Below are 19469 nucleotides of genomic sequence, written 5' to 3'. Positions count from 1 at the left end.
GCCCAGGCCTATCAAGGCACCCGGGGCTAATGGCAGGGCAGAAAATATGTGTGTGTGTGTGTGTGCATGAAGGAGCGACGAACTGTGTGTATTTTTAAGACTTGCAGGTGCTTGTTGTGTATGTTCGCCACTATGCGCTAATTGGACTTGTCAAGAAATGTCTTACAAGTATAGGAAATGTGTGTGTGCATGCAAAAAATGTGTGTGTTGTGGGTGTGCGCATGCCAGACTGTTATATAAGAGGAAACAACCACCTCTATCTCATCATGCTGGTAACAGGGTTGTGTTTGTTGGTATCTCACAAAATAAACCACTGCGTTTCATTAACACTCCTCTCTCTTTCTTCCCCTCCAGGGACGAGTTCTCACACCAAGTACAGAGCAGTGAGCAATGAGGAAGAAAGAAAAGAGGTGCTTGTCCAATCAGAGATGCAGATGGCCACAGAAGACATGAGCACCAGCCAATCTGGCACCAGGACGACTTCCACTTGCCAATTTATACATAACAAATCAAATGTGACCCCCTAATTGAACAATTGATACAGTTTACCTAGACACACATACTGCCAATGAAGTGATACATCCCATTCCTGCACTCATTTCTACTTTGATAAAGTCTTAATTCCTACCACGAGTTCGGCTCATACAGAGGCAGGACCATTTTACCATGCTGTGACTATACCTCAACCAGTACAGACACAAATCTGACGTAGAAGGCAGCACAGAGTCACCGTACACTGATTTATTACTATATACACCAGCCCTCACTCCCTTTCAAATGGCGCTAGCCTGCATGAATAAATGTTAGATGGCAAGCATCTCTGGTCGGCTTTCTCAAATGGATATTGTGACGACATCCCAAATGGCCCAGAGGACAGGACAGGGACGGCAGAGACATAACGTGACTGGAGGCTTTTCATCAGTGGTCCTGTCCACAGCCAGCTCCTTCCTCTGTTGGCTTGCCCTGCTGTCAATAATGCGGTTGCCAATGGTAACAGCTGACTGCTGGCTTATCGAAGGGGAGAAAGGCTTTGTGTGGCTGGCTATCTGCAGCATGAACCAGCCGCCTTATGAGGCCATCCCCTCCCACATTAACAGGTAAGAAAACTTCCGGTGAAACAGAGTTTTGTTGACATTATTTGGCCTCTTTGCCAAACATCTACAGCCCTCACACTTCTCTCAACAGCACCATTGTGGATCTGAGGCTGAACGAGAACAAGATTCGGTCGGTGCATTATTCTTCACTCAGCCGCTTTGGCAACCTCACCTATCTGAACCTCACCAAGAACGATATCAGCTATGTGGAAGACGGAGCGTTCTCAGCACAATTCAACCTGCAGGTGAGCTGCGGCACAATGTACGCCCAGCACATATGCACATTGATGGATGCACTTTTTAATGCACATACATACAATGAGGAGGTACATTTACCTTTTAAGTGCTTTACACTACACTACATTTCAGGGGGAAATATTTCACTTTTCACTCCAATACATTTATTTAGATTTATTAGTTACTTTATAAGATTTTCTTACAGATTAAACCACCCGACAGCATGTTAAATTAAAATGTGCTCTAACCAGCGACAATTAAAAATGCAGTGCAAATCAATTATGTAATCATATATAATGCTGGACATCAAAGCTTAACACCTTTTTAGTATTGACTTAAATGTGTCAGTCAGTAGCACCAAGTGTTGAATTCTGCCAAGTAAACTGGAATCAGATTGAATTGCAATTTCTTTGAGTTTTATTCAAGCAAAGTTCTTGTATGGCTGTTTGTTTTTAGACAGCATTCAATATTTGAGAACCTTGGCTTCATTTGGTAAATAAAAAAGGGTTTTTATAAAAAAAATAAGACTTCTATTTCTCAAGGTAAGGTATCAAAAAAAGAATTGTACTGAATCACCTTTAAAATTTTGACAATGAGTACAATTACTATTAATTAATTACATTTTGCCAATAAGACTCCAATACTTTTACTGAAGGAAACTTCTGAATGAAGGACTTCTAACTGTAATCAAAGAGAGTATTTTTACACTGTGATACAGATACTTCACTTGGATGTTCTTCCAGCGTTACACACACAGAAAGAAACACACCCACAACAAAGACAACACCCGCTCATTATGGCTTCCAGAGACATTGAGGCAAAAGCGCTTTCGCCAAACTGAGCTGAACGCGACCGTAATGAGCTGGCATGCTCGCACATCCACCGAGCCGCTGGAGCCGATCCAGGAGGTAAAATGTGAAGAAGATCTCAGTAAATTCAGCACAGCACAGAGGCTTAGATCACCATGTGAAACATGAATTGTACAGAACAGTCGTCTGTTTGTTCTGTATGTTCCCAGCTTGCAGTGAGTGATGCCTGGCGCTGGTCGGCTCTGCAGAGATTAGAATAATCCCACTTGCCTTTGTCTCCCCAGGTTCTCCAGATGGGCTTTAACAAGTTGAGGAACCTGACAGAGGGGATGCTGCGGGGCCTGGGCAAGCTGCAGTATCTCTACTTGCAAGCCAACCTCATCGAGACTGTTACACCCAACACCTTCTGGGAATGCCCCAACATAGAGAATATAGACCTCTCCATGAACAGGTATCGACCTGGGTCTGTGTATGTGTGTCTAATGAGAGAGAAAAAGCAAGCCATGGTCGGGCTGAAACAATTAGCTGATTAATCGATTAGAGAAAAGGGTTAATAATAGATCCGTCATTGAAGTCTCTTAATCATTGCAGACGTGTCACTGTTTTGTTGTTTAGCGACCTGATGTGAAAGACAAGGAATTCAAGGCAAAAACTGAAAAAGGCTGCTCACAATTTGACTGTCTGGGTTCATGTTTTGTTGTTCATTGGTGTAAGACGCTAACTGGGCAAAGGAAGAAAACAAGTTTTTACATTTCTAGCACAGCTGCACTGGAGCTAGATCAGAGAATGTAGTAAGTTTTCTAAAGACAACTGAAACATCACCATTAAATGTCAGGTGCTGTGTCATCACCCCAATGGCTGCTTTCTAAATTCACTAATTTGCACTGATGTTGGGCAGACATACCAGGAAAAAGAAAGCAGCAGCTGATAGTAATTTTCTCACTGACAGTATCCCCTGTAAACCATGATGCAATGCTGCAACAAGCCATCTTTTCAATAGAAGTTGAGATTCCTACCTTTTCCCAGTGGGGATAACTGTCTTGCTCTTGCTATCGGTACTATAACTGGTATTGATCTCTTGACTTAAATGGAAAAGCAGCAGTTGAATGGAATGAGCTCAACTGCTCTTTGGGGCTTGTTGAAAGGTATTTTGGGGGATGTATAAGACCATAAACTGAAGTATAGGAAGACTCAGTAACAAGTGCTTTTAAAGATATAATTCACCAATTTTACACATCAGAGTCTGCATATGTGGAAAAAGTTCAGAAAATCTAAAAACTTTAGTGGCTCCAGAGGCAGCCGTGCAAAGTCTGATAAACTGCCTCAAATGATGTCACTTGAGGCTGCTGAAGATTAAGTTTGAAAATGAAAAATCTGGGGGTGTGATGTTAGAAGGAAATGAGCTAACCTGACCTTCGTTCAGCTCGAGGCCACATTAGCCAGTACGGACATAATACACCCAAATCTCTGACTGTACTGCTTGAGATGAGTTGCATTGTGGGTAATGTAGGAGAAAGATGTGCAGTGCTAAATCTGAGCATTTTTAATATGACAGGTTGATGATACTGTATTCTTCCATGTGAGTGTGTGTGAATCTGGAGGTGAAATTTAATGTTCCTCTTTGTCCCCTTTCAGGATCCAGGTGCTGGATGGCAGTTTGTTCTCTGGTCTCTCTAAGCTGACCACCTGTGAACTTTACACCAACCCCTTCAACTGCTCATGCGAGCTGCTGGGTTTCCTGCGATGGCTCTCAGCCTTCCCCAACAGGACCAGTGAGAGGATGGTGTGCGACTCCCCTCAAGGTTTCTTCGGCTACAACCTCCTGAGCCAGAACCCCCGCATGCCTACCCAACGCAACGCTCTGCACGTGCTCAGTCTCGTATGCACGGACGACGGCAGCAGCGTGACACCCTTCAATTTCATCGACGTGGCCGATTCCACCACCCCGTCCCCAGATTTTGCCTCTCCCTGCGGATTGGACGATTGCGCTTCTGGGACCCCTCCTGATGAGGTAATCAGCTTAAGCCCGATTTTCTCTAACACCAATCCGATCATGACGCTAAAGCAGGTGCTTCATTCAAGCGCTGTGATAACGGTTCAGATCCCTCATCCGTACAGGAAAATGTATATCCTGGTGCTTTACAACAACAGCTTCTTCACAGATATCCAGAATCTGAAAAATCAAAGAGAGGATATTGAGCTAAAGAACTTAAAACCTAACACGGACTACACGTACTGCGTGGCTTCTATACGAAACTCCCTGCGCTACAACCACACCTGTCTGATGATCTCCACTGGCCGCCGGGTTGAGGACGAGAGGACAGCCAATCAGTCGTCAGCAACCCACTACATTATGACCATTTTAGGCTGTTTGTTTGGCATGCTGCTCTTCCTTGGCCTGGTTGTCCACTGCCTGAGGAAGAGGAGGATCATGGAGGAGAAGGAAAGGAAGATGAGCAGGATCCAGAGGACTCTCATAGAGCTCAAGTATGGTGGAGAAGGGGATATAGAGGGAGGCAGCGGAGGATCCGTTTCCCAGAAGCTTGCCACTGGGGACAGTCTGTCCAGGATGCCGTACCTTCCTCAGGGTGGCGAGATAGATCCGTACAAGCTGCAGGAGGTGATAGAAACACCACCGCACAAGCCTGCTAAACTGAACTACATGGAAGTGAGAGGGTCCGGCATCGAAAGGGAGAGAGAACGAGAGCGAGAAAGAGAAATGTCGCCACAAGCGAATCCCCAGGGCTCAGTAGCGGAGATCTCAACGATCGCTAAAGAAGTTGATAAAGTCAACCAGATCATCAACAACTGTATAGATGCTCTCAAATCTGAGTCTACCTCCTTTCAGCAGGGGATCAAATCCCCCTCGTCTGCGGGCGGAGGGGCTGTTTCCACCGCAGAGCCACAGCTGGTGCTTCTCTCTGAGCAGGTAGAGAGAGGAGAAAGAGGAGGCGAGTTCCTCTCCCCAGTGTATAAGGGAGGAAGAGGAGGGAGAGAAGAGAGGGGGAGAAGCTACCATCATTCGCTGCAGCGACACCACAGCATGGAGGCTCCTCCAACCTCCAAAAGGCCCAGCACCTCCTCCTCTCCAGGCTCTGCCCGCAGCCCTCGCTCATTCCGCTCGGAGGGAGGCTACCACTCGTCAGAGACCCGCTACATCGAGAGGACCTCACCCGGAGAGAGGGGAGAGAGGGGAGGCGGAGGGGGAGAGGCCATCCGTACAGTCAACCCAGCAGCGGCTATCCTACGAGCTGAAGCCCAGAGAATCCGCCAATACAATGAACACCGCCACTCCTACCCCGGCTCCCAGCAGCACCTCCAGGAGCTGCAGCACCACCCCCAGATCCTGCAGGAGCTCCACCACCACCCAGGGGGCCGTAAGCCCTCTGTGTTAGACCCTCTCACCCTCAGCAGGCAGGCCAAGCAGCGCGAGCTGGCCTACTCCCAGCTCTCGCCACACTACCCGCTCTCGCCCCAGTACCACAACCTGAGCTACTGCTCCAGCCCAGAGGATGACGAGGAGGAGGAAGGGCTCCTCTGCACCCCGACCCTGGGGCTGTGGGAGAGGTTCAAACTGCACCGCAAGAGGCACCGGCAGGCGTCCATGGAAGACGAAGGATACGTGGCAGCCGGACACGCGCTGAGGCGGAAGGTTCAGTTTGCCAAGGACGAGGATCTTCATGACATACTGGACTACTGGAAGGGCGTCTCTGCCCAGCAGAAGACCTGATCCCACATCTGGAGAGCCCAAACACTTTGAAGACGGAAATTAACGACACTACGCTCATAACACATTGATACAGATACACAGACCAATACAAAAATGACCTGTAAATACACACAAACACACACAAATTACAGGCACACATACATCCACACACACACTTTACACAAACCAAGCCTTTGCTTCTGAGAACATGAAGGAGGACCAAACTAATATATTATATTGAACAACAAAAATCATAACTTATAGAGAGACTGAGTTACTTTTTGTAATGTAATGAAAATTATAGCTCAGACTTATGTAGCTATTTGTACTAAGTTTTGAATGGAGAAAAAAATAATCAACATTAAGAAACAGAAACCTTAAATGTTGCCGGGAAACCCATCCTGATCAGCCTGGCTACGCTTTTAATCTGCTCACCAAGCCCGGCAGATTAACCTCGCCGGTACTCGCGGCGGCGGCGGACTGATGAAGGGTTTGCTCTGCTGGGTGGTTGTTTTCGCATCGCGCCCTGCGACACTGCTGAGAAAAAAAGGACGCTTTGAGACGGAAGATTTAAAACATCAAAATGACAAATTCTGGATGGGTCGCCAGGCAACAGTAATATTCAACTGTGCTGAGAATGAGTAGGTAGCTCTCACAGAGTGAGTTTAATGTGCCAAATCAACCAAGGGGATAGTAGAGCCCTACTGTGTACCAACTTCTCCTCACCACTGTTTTTATATACAGAATTTAAAAAACCTAGAATGATATGTTATTAATATTAATTATTCTTATTACATTACTGGTCTTCTTATTATTCCTATGCTCCTCATCATTAATACTCTATTATTTGAATATGGCATGGCTCTGTCGTGTGACTGTGTTTTGACTGTTTCGAACCTCTCGGCTGAGAAGCGCACACCAACGGAGACGAACAGTGAGACGGACGAGACGTTTGACTTCTTCTTTTCTACCAAGAGGAATGTGCTCTGTGCCGAGCCAAAAAACAAGCGCGTCTTTTCTCTTGGTGAAGCCCTGCTACACCCGCTCCTCATCCTCCCAAAGAGGGAACGCTGTACAGATGCGAGAGAGAAGTTCTATATTTGCAACAGAGGTGACTGTTTTGTTTGTACAACATGGTTTTGAAATCTTTCAGACTTTTCAGAAACCAGAATCCCAAGTTAGTTACCTACCTTCTCACTTACAACGGTACGTTTTTGATTTTGAAATCGAACTAAAAATTCTAATCTTCAAATGAATGTCTTCAATTTCCACAGGGGAAACATATCTGCACTGTTCAAAATCAAAAAACGACTCTTAGGAAAAGACCTGAAAACTCTCAGCTTCCTTCCCGACACACTGTAGAGCCACTGTGTTTTATCAGCCACTCGTTTTGCGTTCTCCTCCCATCTCCCAGGTTTTTACTGTTAATTTTCTGGATTCCTCTGGTTCCACTGTGGTGCCACTGTGCCAACTTGATAAATCGCAAAGAAGTATTTGAACTGATTTTAAATACTACAAGTTACAGACCTCTTCTCCTTCACATCGATACACATCAGTTTGCCAAACAGAACAACGATTTGCACAAAAAGCTCCACCACCATTGGCTCACTGCTCCCCTTCTATCCTCCAATCATTTCTAAGACCAAAGTACTGTGGTAGTAAATTGACCCCTATGAGCCCCCGACCCGGCCCCGACTACTTACCCACCATCACCCTTACAGTTACAACTCTAGCACATGCATAGTAGTCATGCACACACAACCACGACCACACACAGATGAATGTATTCTTTGAGAAATTAATACTGTTCAGCAGCTGGATTTTCTGTTTCTGACGTACAAGCTGTGTTCAAACAGTGTCCTCATCTGTCTGATAGGAAACTTTGCTCAGATGGCCACTTGTGTTTCAGATTTGGGAGACAAATAAGGAATATTTGGCTGGCTAAAAACACAAAATCTGACCCACTCAGGGCAGATTCTCATGGACGTCGCCGACTGAACCAAACGTCCACAAGAAGCCCAAAATCGCCACTGCAGACGTCTGTTGAAGTAACAGCAATGGTGTTTTGCCTTATTAAAGGTTTTCAACCGAAAACGTTCCTGATATGAGAAGTGTTGTAGTAAAAATGTGATTAGCATCACTTGCGTGGTGTAAAGAGACTACACGTGTATCTGCGATGTCTGCAGGATGCCGAAGGCTGAACAGAGGAGAAAAATGTGATAACAAATATACTGCTGTTTATTTTCTACAGAACTGTGCTACAACTACTCATTGAAGAAGACTAAACCAGGGATGGAGTCAAGAACATTTCAATTCAGTGGATTTTGAATTTAACAAGCTTGTAGTATTCAGAGTATTGACGAACAATTTGTAATTACAGATGCTTATACTGACTGAATCGCGGCCACTTTGCTTTTCTGAATTGAAACAGAATTGACTCCTTGAAACAACACTGAAAACTACACAATAGAGACAACCGAGCTGGCGAACAATGAAAAGTTTATTGGTGAATGGAAACACTGTATAAAATCGTTTTTCTGTGCTGTAATGAGTTCAGAATGCTCAAGTCATTAAAGCCCAGTTAAAGCCATAATCGTGGGTTAGTGAAGTCACCACAGCTGTTTGTAGCGCTGCTAAAGCTCGTTCGTTTGTGCGGTTAAAGAAAGGCCCTTTTTTTTTTGTTCTCCTCCCTCGTACTGCAGCAGCTCGGACACGGTTCCTCTGCTGCTGTAGCAAACAACCCAACTCTGATCCAGGAAGGAAACTGATGAACCGTGGTTGTTTCTGCATCACACGTCCCAGATTGTGGCTTTAACTAAACAACAGCCTTAAAACATTCAATTTTCTTTAATCTTTTTCAATTTCCTGGTTTCTTAACTTATACTTTCCTGACTGCAATTTTATAATTGCTTGATTCTTAAGCCTCACTTGAGCATTCTTTGAGTAACAGTAATAGCAATGTAGCGATGTATTAAACAACTGTTTTTGTTTTTTTTTCCATTTGTTTATGAACAATAATGGCCTGAATTTATCACGTGTCACAGAGTAGCAGAGCTTGTCTAGAACCAGACGACGACGAGCTGACGGTCGAGGCGACCAGTCGACAGTGACCCTAATCAGCGCTGCTATTCTCTGAAGCGTGATGAAAAGAAACTGTGTTTTTGAAACAACAATGCCTAGAAAGTGGAAATAAATAGAGGTCCTACTGACAACAGACAGAAATGACAATGGAGCATGCTGCAAGGAAATCTTCAGTGGAAGCTTGTGTTGTGTTCTTCTAGTGAATGACTCAGGAGTGAGCGAGTGAGAGAGAGAGAACGCTCTGCCATAGGATCTCTCAGAGGCTTTCTTTCTTTATTTTCTTGTCAAAAAATTAAAATGAGCACAATAAAATAGCCTTTCTTTCACTGTCTCCTTTCCTGGAGAAACCACACGAACGCCAGAAGTTTTAAACACACTCAGGACTTTCACTCCTCATCTCAACCACGTTCATTACTTTAGTTTGAGTCAGTTTAGCTGAAAAATGAAACAGCTGATTTTCTCACTTCGCTCCAATCGTATCGAGCCATACACAGGTTTGGTCATTTAATTGTAATTTGTTAATGTTTGGAGATATATTTTTTCTGCATCCACCTCAATACAGTGGAGGGGAACTAAATTTCTGGTGGTGCTGGAAAATGACATTTGAAAAATTGAACAGAAATATCTCTTTCCATTGCACTGGACAATACAGAATACACTGTTAAAGGTTTTAAACTAAATAGTTCCAGACTCGCTGATGGAGACGCTGTTTCTGACAAACAATTAGCCAATAAGCCCAAGACCTGCAGCGGCTGTCGCTCATTAGCTGAGCTGTGGTTTAAGGTTTAAACCTCTGCTGCCTGGATCAACGTCACACTTAAACCCCACTGTTGTGTCCTCAGAAGCTAAACTGTAGAGGTCCCTGTACACGAGGTTTAACTTAAACCTGCTGCAGACCTGGTTTAACTCTTCAGGCCAGGAGATGTGAGATTCATGGGATTCGACTGCTGCGAACATTTCATGATAGAAGTACAATCAACGGCAACAAACAAACAATTCTAAAACTGAGAGAACTCAGCAGTGAAGTTTCATCGTAATCCACTGATGGGATAGTGTTCATCGTCTCAAATTAGACGGCACTGTGTTAATCTTTCACATTTTCTCCATTCTAACTGCAGTAAGCATGTAGGTGACAGGTTGGTTGACACCTCGCTCCACTAATTCTGATGTTCCGTTTCATCTCTGCAGCCAACGAGAGTCCACAAAGTGCCTCGCTCTCTTCTTTCACTGAGTCAGGTGCAACCAATTGTGCAGATGACTGGTGCTTTGTACAGCCAGTGAACTCCCAAATACAAGGATATGCTGCTTCAGTGGGCAATTTATAGACAAATCAAGGAATTTAGTGCAAGTAGGGATAATAAACAGCGCTTGAAATGATATAGTAAATGGCTATAATATAAAGATATATATATATACTAAATATAAATATGTTCATCTAGAGAAATATATACAAACTGGGCTTCACGCTGTGATCTGATTGTATTTTCCAGCTACAGGACCAGATACAGTCATGTGCAAAAAAAGGTGGAAATAAAAACTACACCTCAGTGTGTTCAGACTTCTATCACTCAATGCCAGTAGCACTTACACTGATTCTGACTGCTGGGGATAAAACTTCAGAGTGCTACATTTCAGAAAGACCAAAAGCAAGCATGTACCCCAAATGCTTCAAGAACAGCTTTCAAGTTACTCCGGCTCTGCTTGGATCGACGTTTTAGGATCATTTTAAGGGAATTTAGAGGCATGGTGAGGTGTAAGGTCATAAAGTTCAGTATAAGGACATATTTATACAGCTCCTGTTACCATGGTTGTTCTTTTAAAGGTAATGCTATTATATAAGTGTCAAACTTACATAATTAAAAGTGTAATTTCTTCCTCTGTTCATTTTTGACGCCAGAAACAGGGTCACTGACAAAGCTGTTAAAGTCAAATCCAGGGTCTTCAACGAGGGCTTTCCCACTTATTAATGAGTCAAATAAGTAACTAATTGTGTATCTGTTGTCAACACATTCATTATCAAAAGTGCATCGAGCCATCAGATCACTGTTGAGGTGACAATCTCAATAGTGCATCATTCACGTTGTAATCAAATTCACTCATATTGACTAACTGTGTAACAATATAGAAATGTGAACAACAGCAGTAACAGTGAGAGTTCAAGATTTTCTCATTTAACCGCAAATGGCTTTTTTTTTTGCCATTCACATTTTTTTTGGTTTCACTTGGTCTGTTTTAACTGAGGAGCATTATCTCACATGTCTACTCGCCGGGCCTGGCAACAGCAGCCCAGTAAACACTGCCAAACTGCCAAACATTGCATTTGTTACAGTTTTTATACAGTAATTATTGCCACATAGCTCCAAATCGAAATCATTCAGTTCAGAAATGACTTGACTGTCCATGAGGCTGAGGCGCCGATTTACAAAACCTCTGAGGTGCATGAACTTCACGCTTGACACAAAAGCCACAATGACGTTATTATTGCTGCACACACCCGTGCAACAGGGACACTGCAGCAAGCATGAACCAGGCTTCAGAGTCTGCAGCCATGCTAGCTGCTCTGAGAGGCAGTGCTTCAGCCCAGCAAAATGCTAACCTCAACTAGCATGTTAATATTTGGAAATTAGCACTAAATACAAACTACTGCTGAGGCTGATGGGAAAGTGATTAGTTCTGCTGGTATTTGGTCAGAAACTAAAGCATTTGTCTAACAGAAACAAAAGTTTGAGCAGGTGAAGAGAAACATGAGCGTGAACAAGATTTTTGCTGGTGGCGCCAGAGGAAAAGTCAAGTGATCACCGATGTCGTCAGGGGACCGTTAATGTCTGTACTAAACTTCATGGCAGCCAATCCAACAGTTTTCGTGTGTCTGTCTAGTGGTGGGCAAACCAGCACTGCCATCAAAAAGTCAACTGTAATGTACCTCAAACTTTATATGACCAAGAGGCAAGCGAGACGAGCACTTAAACAGGGTCCTGCTGTGTGATATGTGCTCAAATCTACAGCGTTCAGCATTTATTGCTTATAAATATACATAACTCATAACCAGTGTGGAGTTTTATAACATCACACAACAACATGAAGCCGTCAGAATAATTAATAATTCAAATTGTTTAATCCATGACTGATACTTGTGGACGGCTTTTGGCTCGTAGTTCACCATCATCCTGTTAAATAAACTGCGTAACTCGTCTAAAAAAGCTAATTTCGGCAAACCTACACACTCTTATGTCTCAGGCCAAACAAAATCAAGCTGATTTTAAATTCGGGCCACATTTGCTGCAGGAAAATCTTGGATGAACACGGATGCTGACAAACACCCTCAATCAAAACACTGATTGGAGAAAGACTTCGAAAAGGGGAAAAAGGTCATGTCCTGTTGGACCGGCACTGTGGCTGCAAGGCCCGGTTTGGAGGCCGTTCCAGCCGTGAATGAACGGACCGAGTGAACCATCTAATGAGGAGCGAGGACAGTATGTGCATTAAGTCCAAACATATTTAAACAATTTTAATATGTTTAATATGCCAAAAAAAGCAGCATTTAAAATAACTAATAACAGCCAAACAAAAGCTTTGACGTGGTTGGAGTCTGAACTGTCAACCCCCGCCAACACAGCCATTTTCTACATAGTTACACCATCCAATTGGATTCAGAGGCTTTTAATGGGAAGCTTTACTGTGCATGAAGCAGGTAAGTGCTTTGCTCAGAGACATCAGCGATGCAACACGAGGCACCGGCTTCACTTTTTACCGTCTGAAACAGAAATCCTCAATGAATGCCACAAAAGCACACCTGCCTATCCAACGGTTTAACACCACGCGGATGGTTATGTCACAGCCAGCGGTGGGTCAGCGTGCTCCAGCGCTGAACTCCACTGATTTTACACATCAAGACGAGTCTATAGGTCATGAGGACTTCGACTCAGCCTTTGAAAACAGTTGCCCAGCATCCTCAGTGGCTCTGGAGGGAGCTTTGTCGAGTCTGAACAAAACCACTGAAGTGACATCGACTCTGAACACACAAACACAAAGCCTGGGTAACAAACTGTGGGCGCAGAGTTTGAAAAATGTGAGTGTCTACGAGGCGGCTGAGGCCACTCGATTGTGGCGTTTTAGGAAAAATAGCATCAAGGGTTTTTGGTGCCTGATCCACACCAGGGACTTGCAGCCTCACATCTCTGCTGATTAGCTTTGATGAACTGGTACTTGAGTTCTAGTAAAGAAAAAAATGCCAACTTTTATAGAACTTTTAGACACATCTAAGCTGTCTAAAGCAGGCATGTCCAAACGATTCCACAAAGGGCCGAGTGGCTGCAGGTTTTCGTTCCAACCAAGGAGGGGCACGCCAGGCTGGACTCATTTAATCAGCTGATCTCAGTCTTCAGCTGATAATTAGGAGACCTGTTGACTGGTTGCAAGAAAAACCTGCAGCCACACGGCCCTTTATGGATTCATTTGGACATGCCTAAAGGTATAATTTGACACCATGAGGTTGCCAGACCACCAGCGGAGACTCCAGGGCAAACAACAGCTCAGCGCTCATGTCGTTGCACCATGTAACTCTCCATAAAAACACACATTTTTACATTTGTGTGTGTGTGTATCGATTAAACGATCGAGAGTGGGCAGCCACTGCGCAGCGCCCAGGGAGCAACTCCAGCTCTAAGCCAGTGCCGTGGTCAAGGGCCCTGACAGGAGCATTAACCTAAGATACATGGTTTTTGATGGTGGGGGAAACTGGAGCCCCAGAGGAAAACCGCTCAATACGGGGAGAACATGCACGCTCCACGCAGAAAGGATCAAACCCAGGACCTTTTAAATGTGAGGCGACGATGCAAACCACTTATTTAAATTACATTTAAATAGAAAAAAGCATCAGAAGCTTCTCTGGAAACCTTTAACACAGAGACGTGAGAGGCATCGATTTCCTCATCTAACTGTCGCCAAAGAGAATGTAATTAAAATGTTCAATTAAAAAAAGGCTCTCAAACAGTCGAGGAACATGTAACTCGTCGGCTGATCCGAAAGAAAAAAGAAAACCTGTCGTATCTCATTTTAATTTGATCCTCTCTCATCTCGCAGCTCGTCCGAGAGCACGCGGAGGCGACGGCGCAGACCTCCAGCACAATGAGGCCGGACCAGGCTTATCTTTGCAGGTGAAATAACCCTTTAGATTCATAACGGAGGCGTAATTCATGTGCAGGAGTGCAATCTCGTTCCATCCTGAGCTGACTGGCTGAAAATCGCGACTTCAGTACAACACCGGCGAGGTTCATTACTCCTTATCTTTAAACTGCTGCCGTGCGAGTGGCTCTGGGGCCCGGCGGTGGGCGGCTTCTATCAAGACGGCGCGAAGAGAACATGTCTTAACAGGGTCTTTTCATTATCCTTCCATCTTCTATCTGTCCTCTGCGATTTTAACCCAGGGCAGGTGGATTTGGTATGTCTCCACGGTTACATCATCGGTCTCCCCCAACCTCATTTCCCTCCCTTTGTGACGCCTCAAATCTCTCGCTCGCTCTGAAACCCACACGGGCAGGCGGGAGCGCTCGGCGTTTGCGAGCGCTCTTTGGACTGCGAGACATTACAACAGTTTAAAACTTTTCACATCCGATTCTGTGGTTGAACTTTTAAAAATTACACGTGATATTTACAGAAATGCGCACAACGCGGCCGGGACGCCGGGCGGCTTATTAAAGAGCACTCCTGGCCAGCAGAATGAAAGATTTCAGCGCTGTACCCGGTGGGCCGGTTGAAAAGGGCAGCCAAACAACTCCTAGTATTACTGCTGGAAGAGAACCTACATTAAGTCCAGTTCTGAAGCGCTGTGGTTGAGAGCTGCCCTTTCTAGATGCGGTCTTATCAAAGCGGCCTGACGCAGAGCGGGGAAGGAGCCTCCAGCTCGCCCCGGTGTCAGAGTTTGGAACACAAGTAGTTGTCAGGCTCGTCACAGCCGGAGCTGCAGCGACCAAAATATCTGCCTTTTTCTGTGTGTGCGCTGCCTGTCTCCCCCCATCACTTATAGCTGTCCACACTGATGCCTGCCCGAGTACAAAAAGAGGCGTCCCCAGGCACAAACAATACAACCCCCACCCCTTTTATTCTCCACATGGCATTTACAATGACACCTCCGGCACTGATGGAGGCCAGAAGAGATATGAGGACAGAGAGAGAAAGAAGAGAAAGAAGCAGGAAACGGAATTAATAAGGGGCTAAGGAAGATAAAAGAGGACAGAAAGACGGGATTCTTTGCTCATTTCCAGAGTTTTGATTTCCCTCTCAGCCCTGGGGGTTGTCTTTGTGAAATAACCTTCTTTTAAAAATGGGAATTAGAATTGCTGTCTCTATCAAAGATCACAGCCTAATGTGGGCCGGCCTGCAGAAGGAGGCGGCTTCATTGAGCATGATGTTAAGAGTGATAATGGGAAACATTCTCACCACTGTATTAATACGTATTAAAATCAACCCTCTGAAAGGAGGGCCCTACGTCTCACTGCAGCGCACGCACACACACACACACACACACACACAAATGATAGGCCAAGCAGCATTAATAATGTACAGTGTAAGTGAGAGAACGCTGTGGAAAGGTCGAGGCTGGCTGAGAGGCGAACAACACGACTTGTGAGTTATTAGGTCAGCGGTTACACTGGTTATCTTGTTATCTTCTCTTTGACTGCGTGAACGTATCTAACCTTCTCCTGTGAGGCTCGTCATCCGGGAGATACAAGCAACATTTCCAGTCTCAGGTCCTTTTTTTTTTTTTTTTTTTTTTTTTTAAGACGCCTAGTTTCATAACAAGCGCACCAGCTGAACGACTCGCGTTCGAGCACTGGAGATTGTTGACCCTGAAACTCTGCTGCTTTCATGCAGAGAAGGTGAGGAGTGTGTGTGTGTGTGTGTGTGGCGAAAGCTGGCGGAAAACAAGGGCCGAGATGTGAGCCATGGAGGAAAAGGACGAACGAATCAGCGGAGACTTACACTAAACGGCAGATCTTTTGTCGCTTAGCCCCCCTTCAAACTATTTCACCTTTCTAAATGGCCACACAAGGTGACACTGAACCAGCTGAAAATATACAAACACACACCCGCAAGCATTCCTGCACACGCACACCAGCTCCCAGATTGAAGGAGGCTAAGACGAGAGATCAAGGCAGTGCAAATTAAAGGCGCTCTAATTAGCCAAACTGTCACTCTCCTGCTCTGGCAGCCATATTGGAGGCTGCCTGGAGACCTGCCTGCCTGCACATTTCCACCGGCCCTCTGAACAGCCATATATACTGTATGGGAGTGAGGATTAGAGGCAGCGGCTGTTGAGAATTACACCCGCCAGACGTTAAGCACTGCAACAGCTCTAAAATGTTTTAATGAATGGAGAGATATGTGCTAATGAAGTTGCTCTGTGCAGGTCTGTCATCAGAGGTATAAACTTTGCCCTGTTACAACTCCTTCCAAATTTGCTTCTTTAGTCTGGCATCAGTTCTGAGTGCATTATTCCACCATTAGCTTTGGCTGATTGTTATGCCAGTGAATGATCGTGCAGTAGCCTCTGGTCATCGCTGAAAATACCCCACATTTCAAATGAGGCCACATTTTCCTTGAGTTTAAGAGTGCAATTTCAGTTTCTTCAATATTAAGATGCGCTGCATAAAGTCACTGTGGGTGGATTTGTCTTGTCATTAAAGCAGCTTTTGATTTACTTTTGTATATCTTATTTGTGGAAAAATAAATAATTACCCAGTAAAAGCTAGAGAAGTCTCTGTGTTGCTTTCTGCTACGCTAAAGTTGCTAAAATCTTGCAGGTTCATCAGATTCTGACTAACTGAGTGACTGGAAATATCCTCATTAAAATGCTGCTGAACATTTACCAAATTCAAGTTTTTGGACTGATTTCAAAACTTTCCAGGGAGCCTTTAATAATAAAAAAGTATAAAACTCAACTTGCAGAAAGTTGAAATGCAGTTGAGGTTTGGTAATCCATCATACTGAACAGTTCCCCACCTTCAGGTCATGTTGTTGTATTAGAAATGGAGCACATCGTGTTTTGAAAACTCTCCCTGTTGGTGCTTTTCAAACACTAGCAGGGTTTCATCCAGATGTGTCACAAGTTTTACCCAAATTTCGAGAGAATCAGCAACATCCACCAATTCATGCAGTCGGAAAACCATTAAACCACTGCAGAAGATGACAAATTTAAAAGAACTTAGTTCCTGCAAGAAACAAACAAAGACGTCTGGTGTTTTCCAAAGTGACAATAGCATAAACACACAAAACCAAAAAGTGTTTAATGTAATGGATTACCAATTTCAAGTTTCATGTCTCTGCAAGCTCACTCTATTGCAAACTGGGGAAGGCCAAAACACAGAGGAAGCCTGGAAGGTAGGAAATCAATCTTAAAAGCTATTATCAGAAAGGGTTTGCTTTGGAAAATGGTCAGCAAAAATTTAAAGTAAACACAATGTGTAGTCAGCGAATGAGCGAAGTCAGTGGTTCCCATGATGAATCTGTGGGGTCATAACATGATTAAAGGGATAAGACAGGAAATTATATATTGCTGTTTATTTTACTGATTTCTGAGTGAAAAATGGGTCTTCCCAACTGTACTGGGCCGTAAAAATACAGAAAATGAGACAATTTAAGAAGGAAAAATGATTTTCTGGTTGAACTCCTCATAACTCATGTCCACAGTGAGGCCATAACCTGTGACGAGGGGCCACGACGTACATATGACTTCGTTTTGAGGGTCCCAATCCAAAAAGGTGGGAAATTACTGAGTTAAGCACACACAGGGATAAGGCAGAGTACTTTAACACATGAATTTAAAGGATCATTTGAGTTAAAGGGGAAGTCCACCAACTTCAAACATCAAAGTCTGTTTACAGACTGCTGCTGTGTTCGTGAAAAAGCCTTCTGCAGCTCCAGAGGGAGCTGTGTGAAATCTGATAAACTGATGAAATACCGTCAGTGTCGGCTGGGGCTGAAGACTACAAGTTTGAAAATAGGAAAAATAAATAAATAAAGAAAACACATCTGGGGGTGTGGAGTTACAAAGACGCGAGTTTAGCAGACCTCTGCGGCTCCTCATCTCTGCTTGACGCGAGCAGCTCAAGGCTACATTAGCCGAACTCTTTGCTTCTGCTGCATCGATTTTGATGGATAAATTATTAACTGTCCATCATGAGTCAGTGTTAGAGATCAAAATGCACGGGGCACTCTTTTAATTGCAACTCGGATCTTGTACTAGTTACGATAACACTGCACTCGTCAGCGTTATTGCTGTGATCTGGGAATGAATACCGATGAGGCAGGAAAGCCGAACTGTCATGCAGGCCACAAAGAGCCCAAGAGATAAGTCAGATTAAGTAAACCCTTGATTTGGAGGTTCATGTGGAAGAACAGGTTTGGGTAATTTTACAGTAATTTTACGGTTCACCTTTGGTTTACCTCTAAAGAAGCTTGATTAACCAGATTTGTTCAAAACCTGTATGATCATCTAAACTAGTTGTTTCTTGCTGCTGTTTTCCCAGATTATCATTATTATTATTATACTGTTACCAACACACCTAAAATGTAGTTAATAATCTGTGTGCAAGGAAGCAGATCTACAACATGTGTAAAAGGTTGGAGTTGAACCAGAAAGTTAGTCGATGATCCTCTGACTGCTCAGCTTTCCTGCACTGTCGGGCTTCTTACAACCTCCATTCCAAAAAAGTGTAAATAAAAAAAGAACGTGGTAACTCGCTAATCTTTGTTGACATATACTCAACTGAAAACAGTACAAAGACAGTATATTTAATGTTTTACCTCATCAAATTCATTGATTTTTGTGAAGATATGCTCTAGAACCACAAGCAAGTCCAGCTGCCTTTGGAAGCAGTTAGGAGCACCGTGACCTGCATGAATGAGAATCTTCGGACTGAATTACAGCTACAAACGAATGACTATGAACAGGAATAACCCTTTAAAAGATCAGCACGAGCTACACTGCAACTCCAGGCAAATGTCTGAATTCAGAGCTTCACCGCTGTCCCGCCACTCATTACTGTACGTACACTAGAGTGCTTTGTCACGCACACCTTTCTCGGCGAACACAGCATCACTCGAAGGGAAACCCGGGGAAAAGAAACTCAGATTTGAAGGAAAGCGTGACAGCTGCTCTCTCTCTCTGTTGGGATTTTAGTGAAGGAGAGTGGGAGGCTGGAGGAAGAGGTGGGAGAAAGACTCTTCAGAGAGAAAGATCCCGAGCTTCCTGTATGAGTGGAAACAAGCAGATGGAGAGTTTAGCGAGGAAGGTGTAGACAGGAAGAGAAGAGGGATGAGAGATGAGAGAGAGGAGTGACAGGTCCTCTCCTGCCTTTCTGTCCCATAAGCCTCTCTGGTTTCCAGCTGAGACTCTCCTCTGTAGTGGGAATGTCTGTTCTCAGCAGGTTTCACTTATCAATATTTCTCTGTGGTGGAAAAAAAAAAAAGCTGAAATATGAAGCTAAGACTTGGCTCCTATACTTTTTAATAAATTAAACATGCATGAGAATCACTTTT

General features: G+C 44.2%; 1 protein-coding gene across 1 annotated transcript; it reads left to right on the top strand.

Moving 5' to 3' along the window:
* The first annotated feature begins 861 nt into the window (after positions 1–861).
* LOC121604256 (protein ELFN1-like) lies at positions 862–5870 on the top strand. Its single transcript, XM_041933727.1, has 4 exons — positions 862–1097; positions 1186–1339; positions 2425–2591; positions 3776–5870. The coding sequence occupies exons 1-4, from the start codon at positions 862–864 to the stop codon at positions 5868–5870; spliced, it is 2652 nt and encodes an 883-aa protein (XP_041789661.1).
* The last annotated feature ends 13599 nt before the right edge of the window (positions 5871–19469 follow it).

Source organism: Chelmon rostratus, chromosome 3 (assembly GCF_017976325.1).
Source record: "Chelmon rostratus isolate fCheRos1 chromosome 3, fCheRos1.pri, whole genome shotgun sequence".
NCBI lineage: Eukaryota > Metazoa > Chordata > Actinopteri > Chaetodontiformes > Chaetodontidae > Chelmon > Chelmon rostratus.
The sequence above is the reverse complement of the archived record's forward strand: the minus strand, read 5'-3'. Positions and strand labels throughout refer to the sequence as shown.

Bases quoted from the DNA above. Each gene is read 5' to 3' on its own strand.
- LOC121604256 (XM_041933727.1), top strand. From the start codon at position 862: ATGGCCCAGAGGACAGGACAGGGACGGCAGAGACATAACGTGACTGGA. The intron at 1,098-1,185 runs GTAAGAAAACTT...TTCTCTCAACAG, and splicing joins ATCCCCTCCCACATTAACAG to CACCATTGTGGATCTGAGGC. The intron at 1,340-2,424 runs GTGAGCTGCGGC...TTGTCTCCCCAG, and splicing joins CAGCACAATTCAACCTGCAG to GTTCTCCAGATGGGCTTTAA.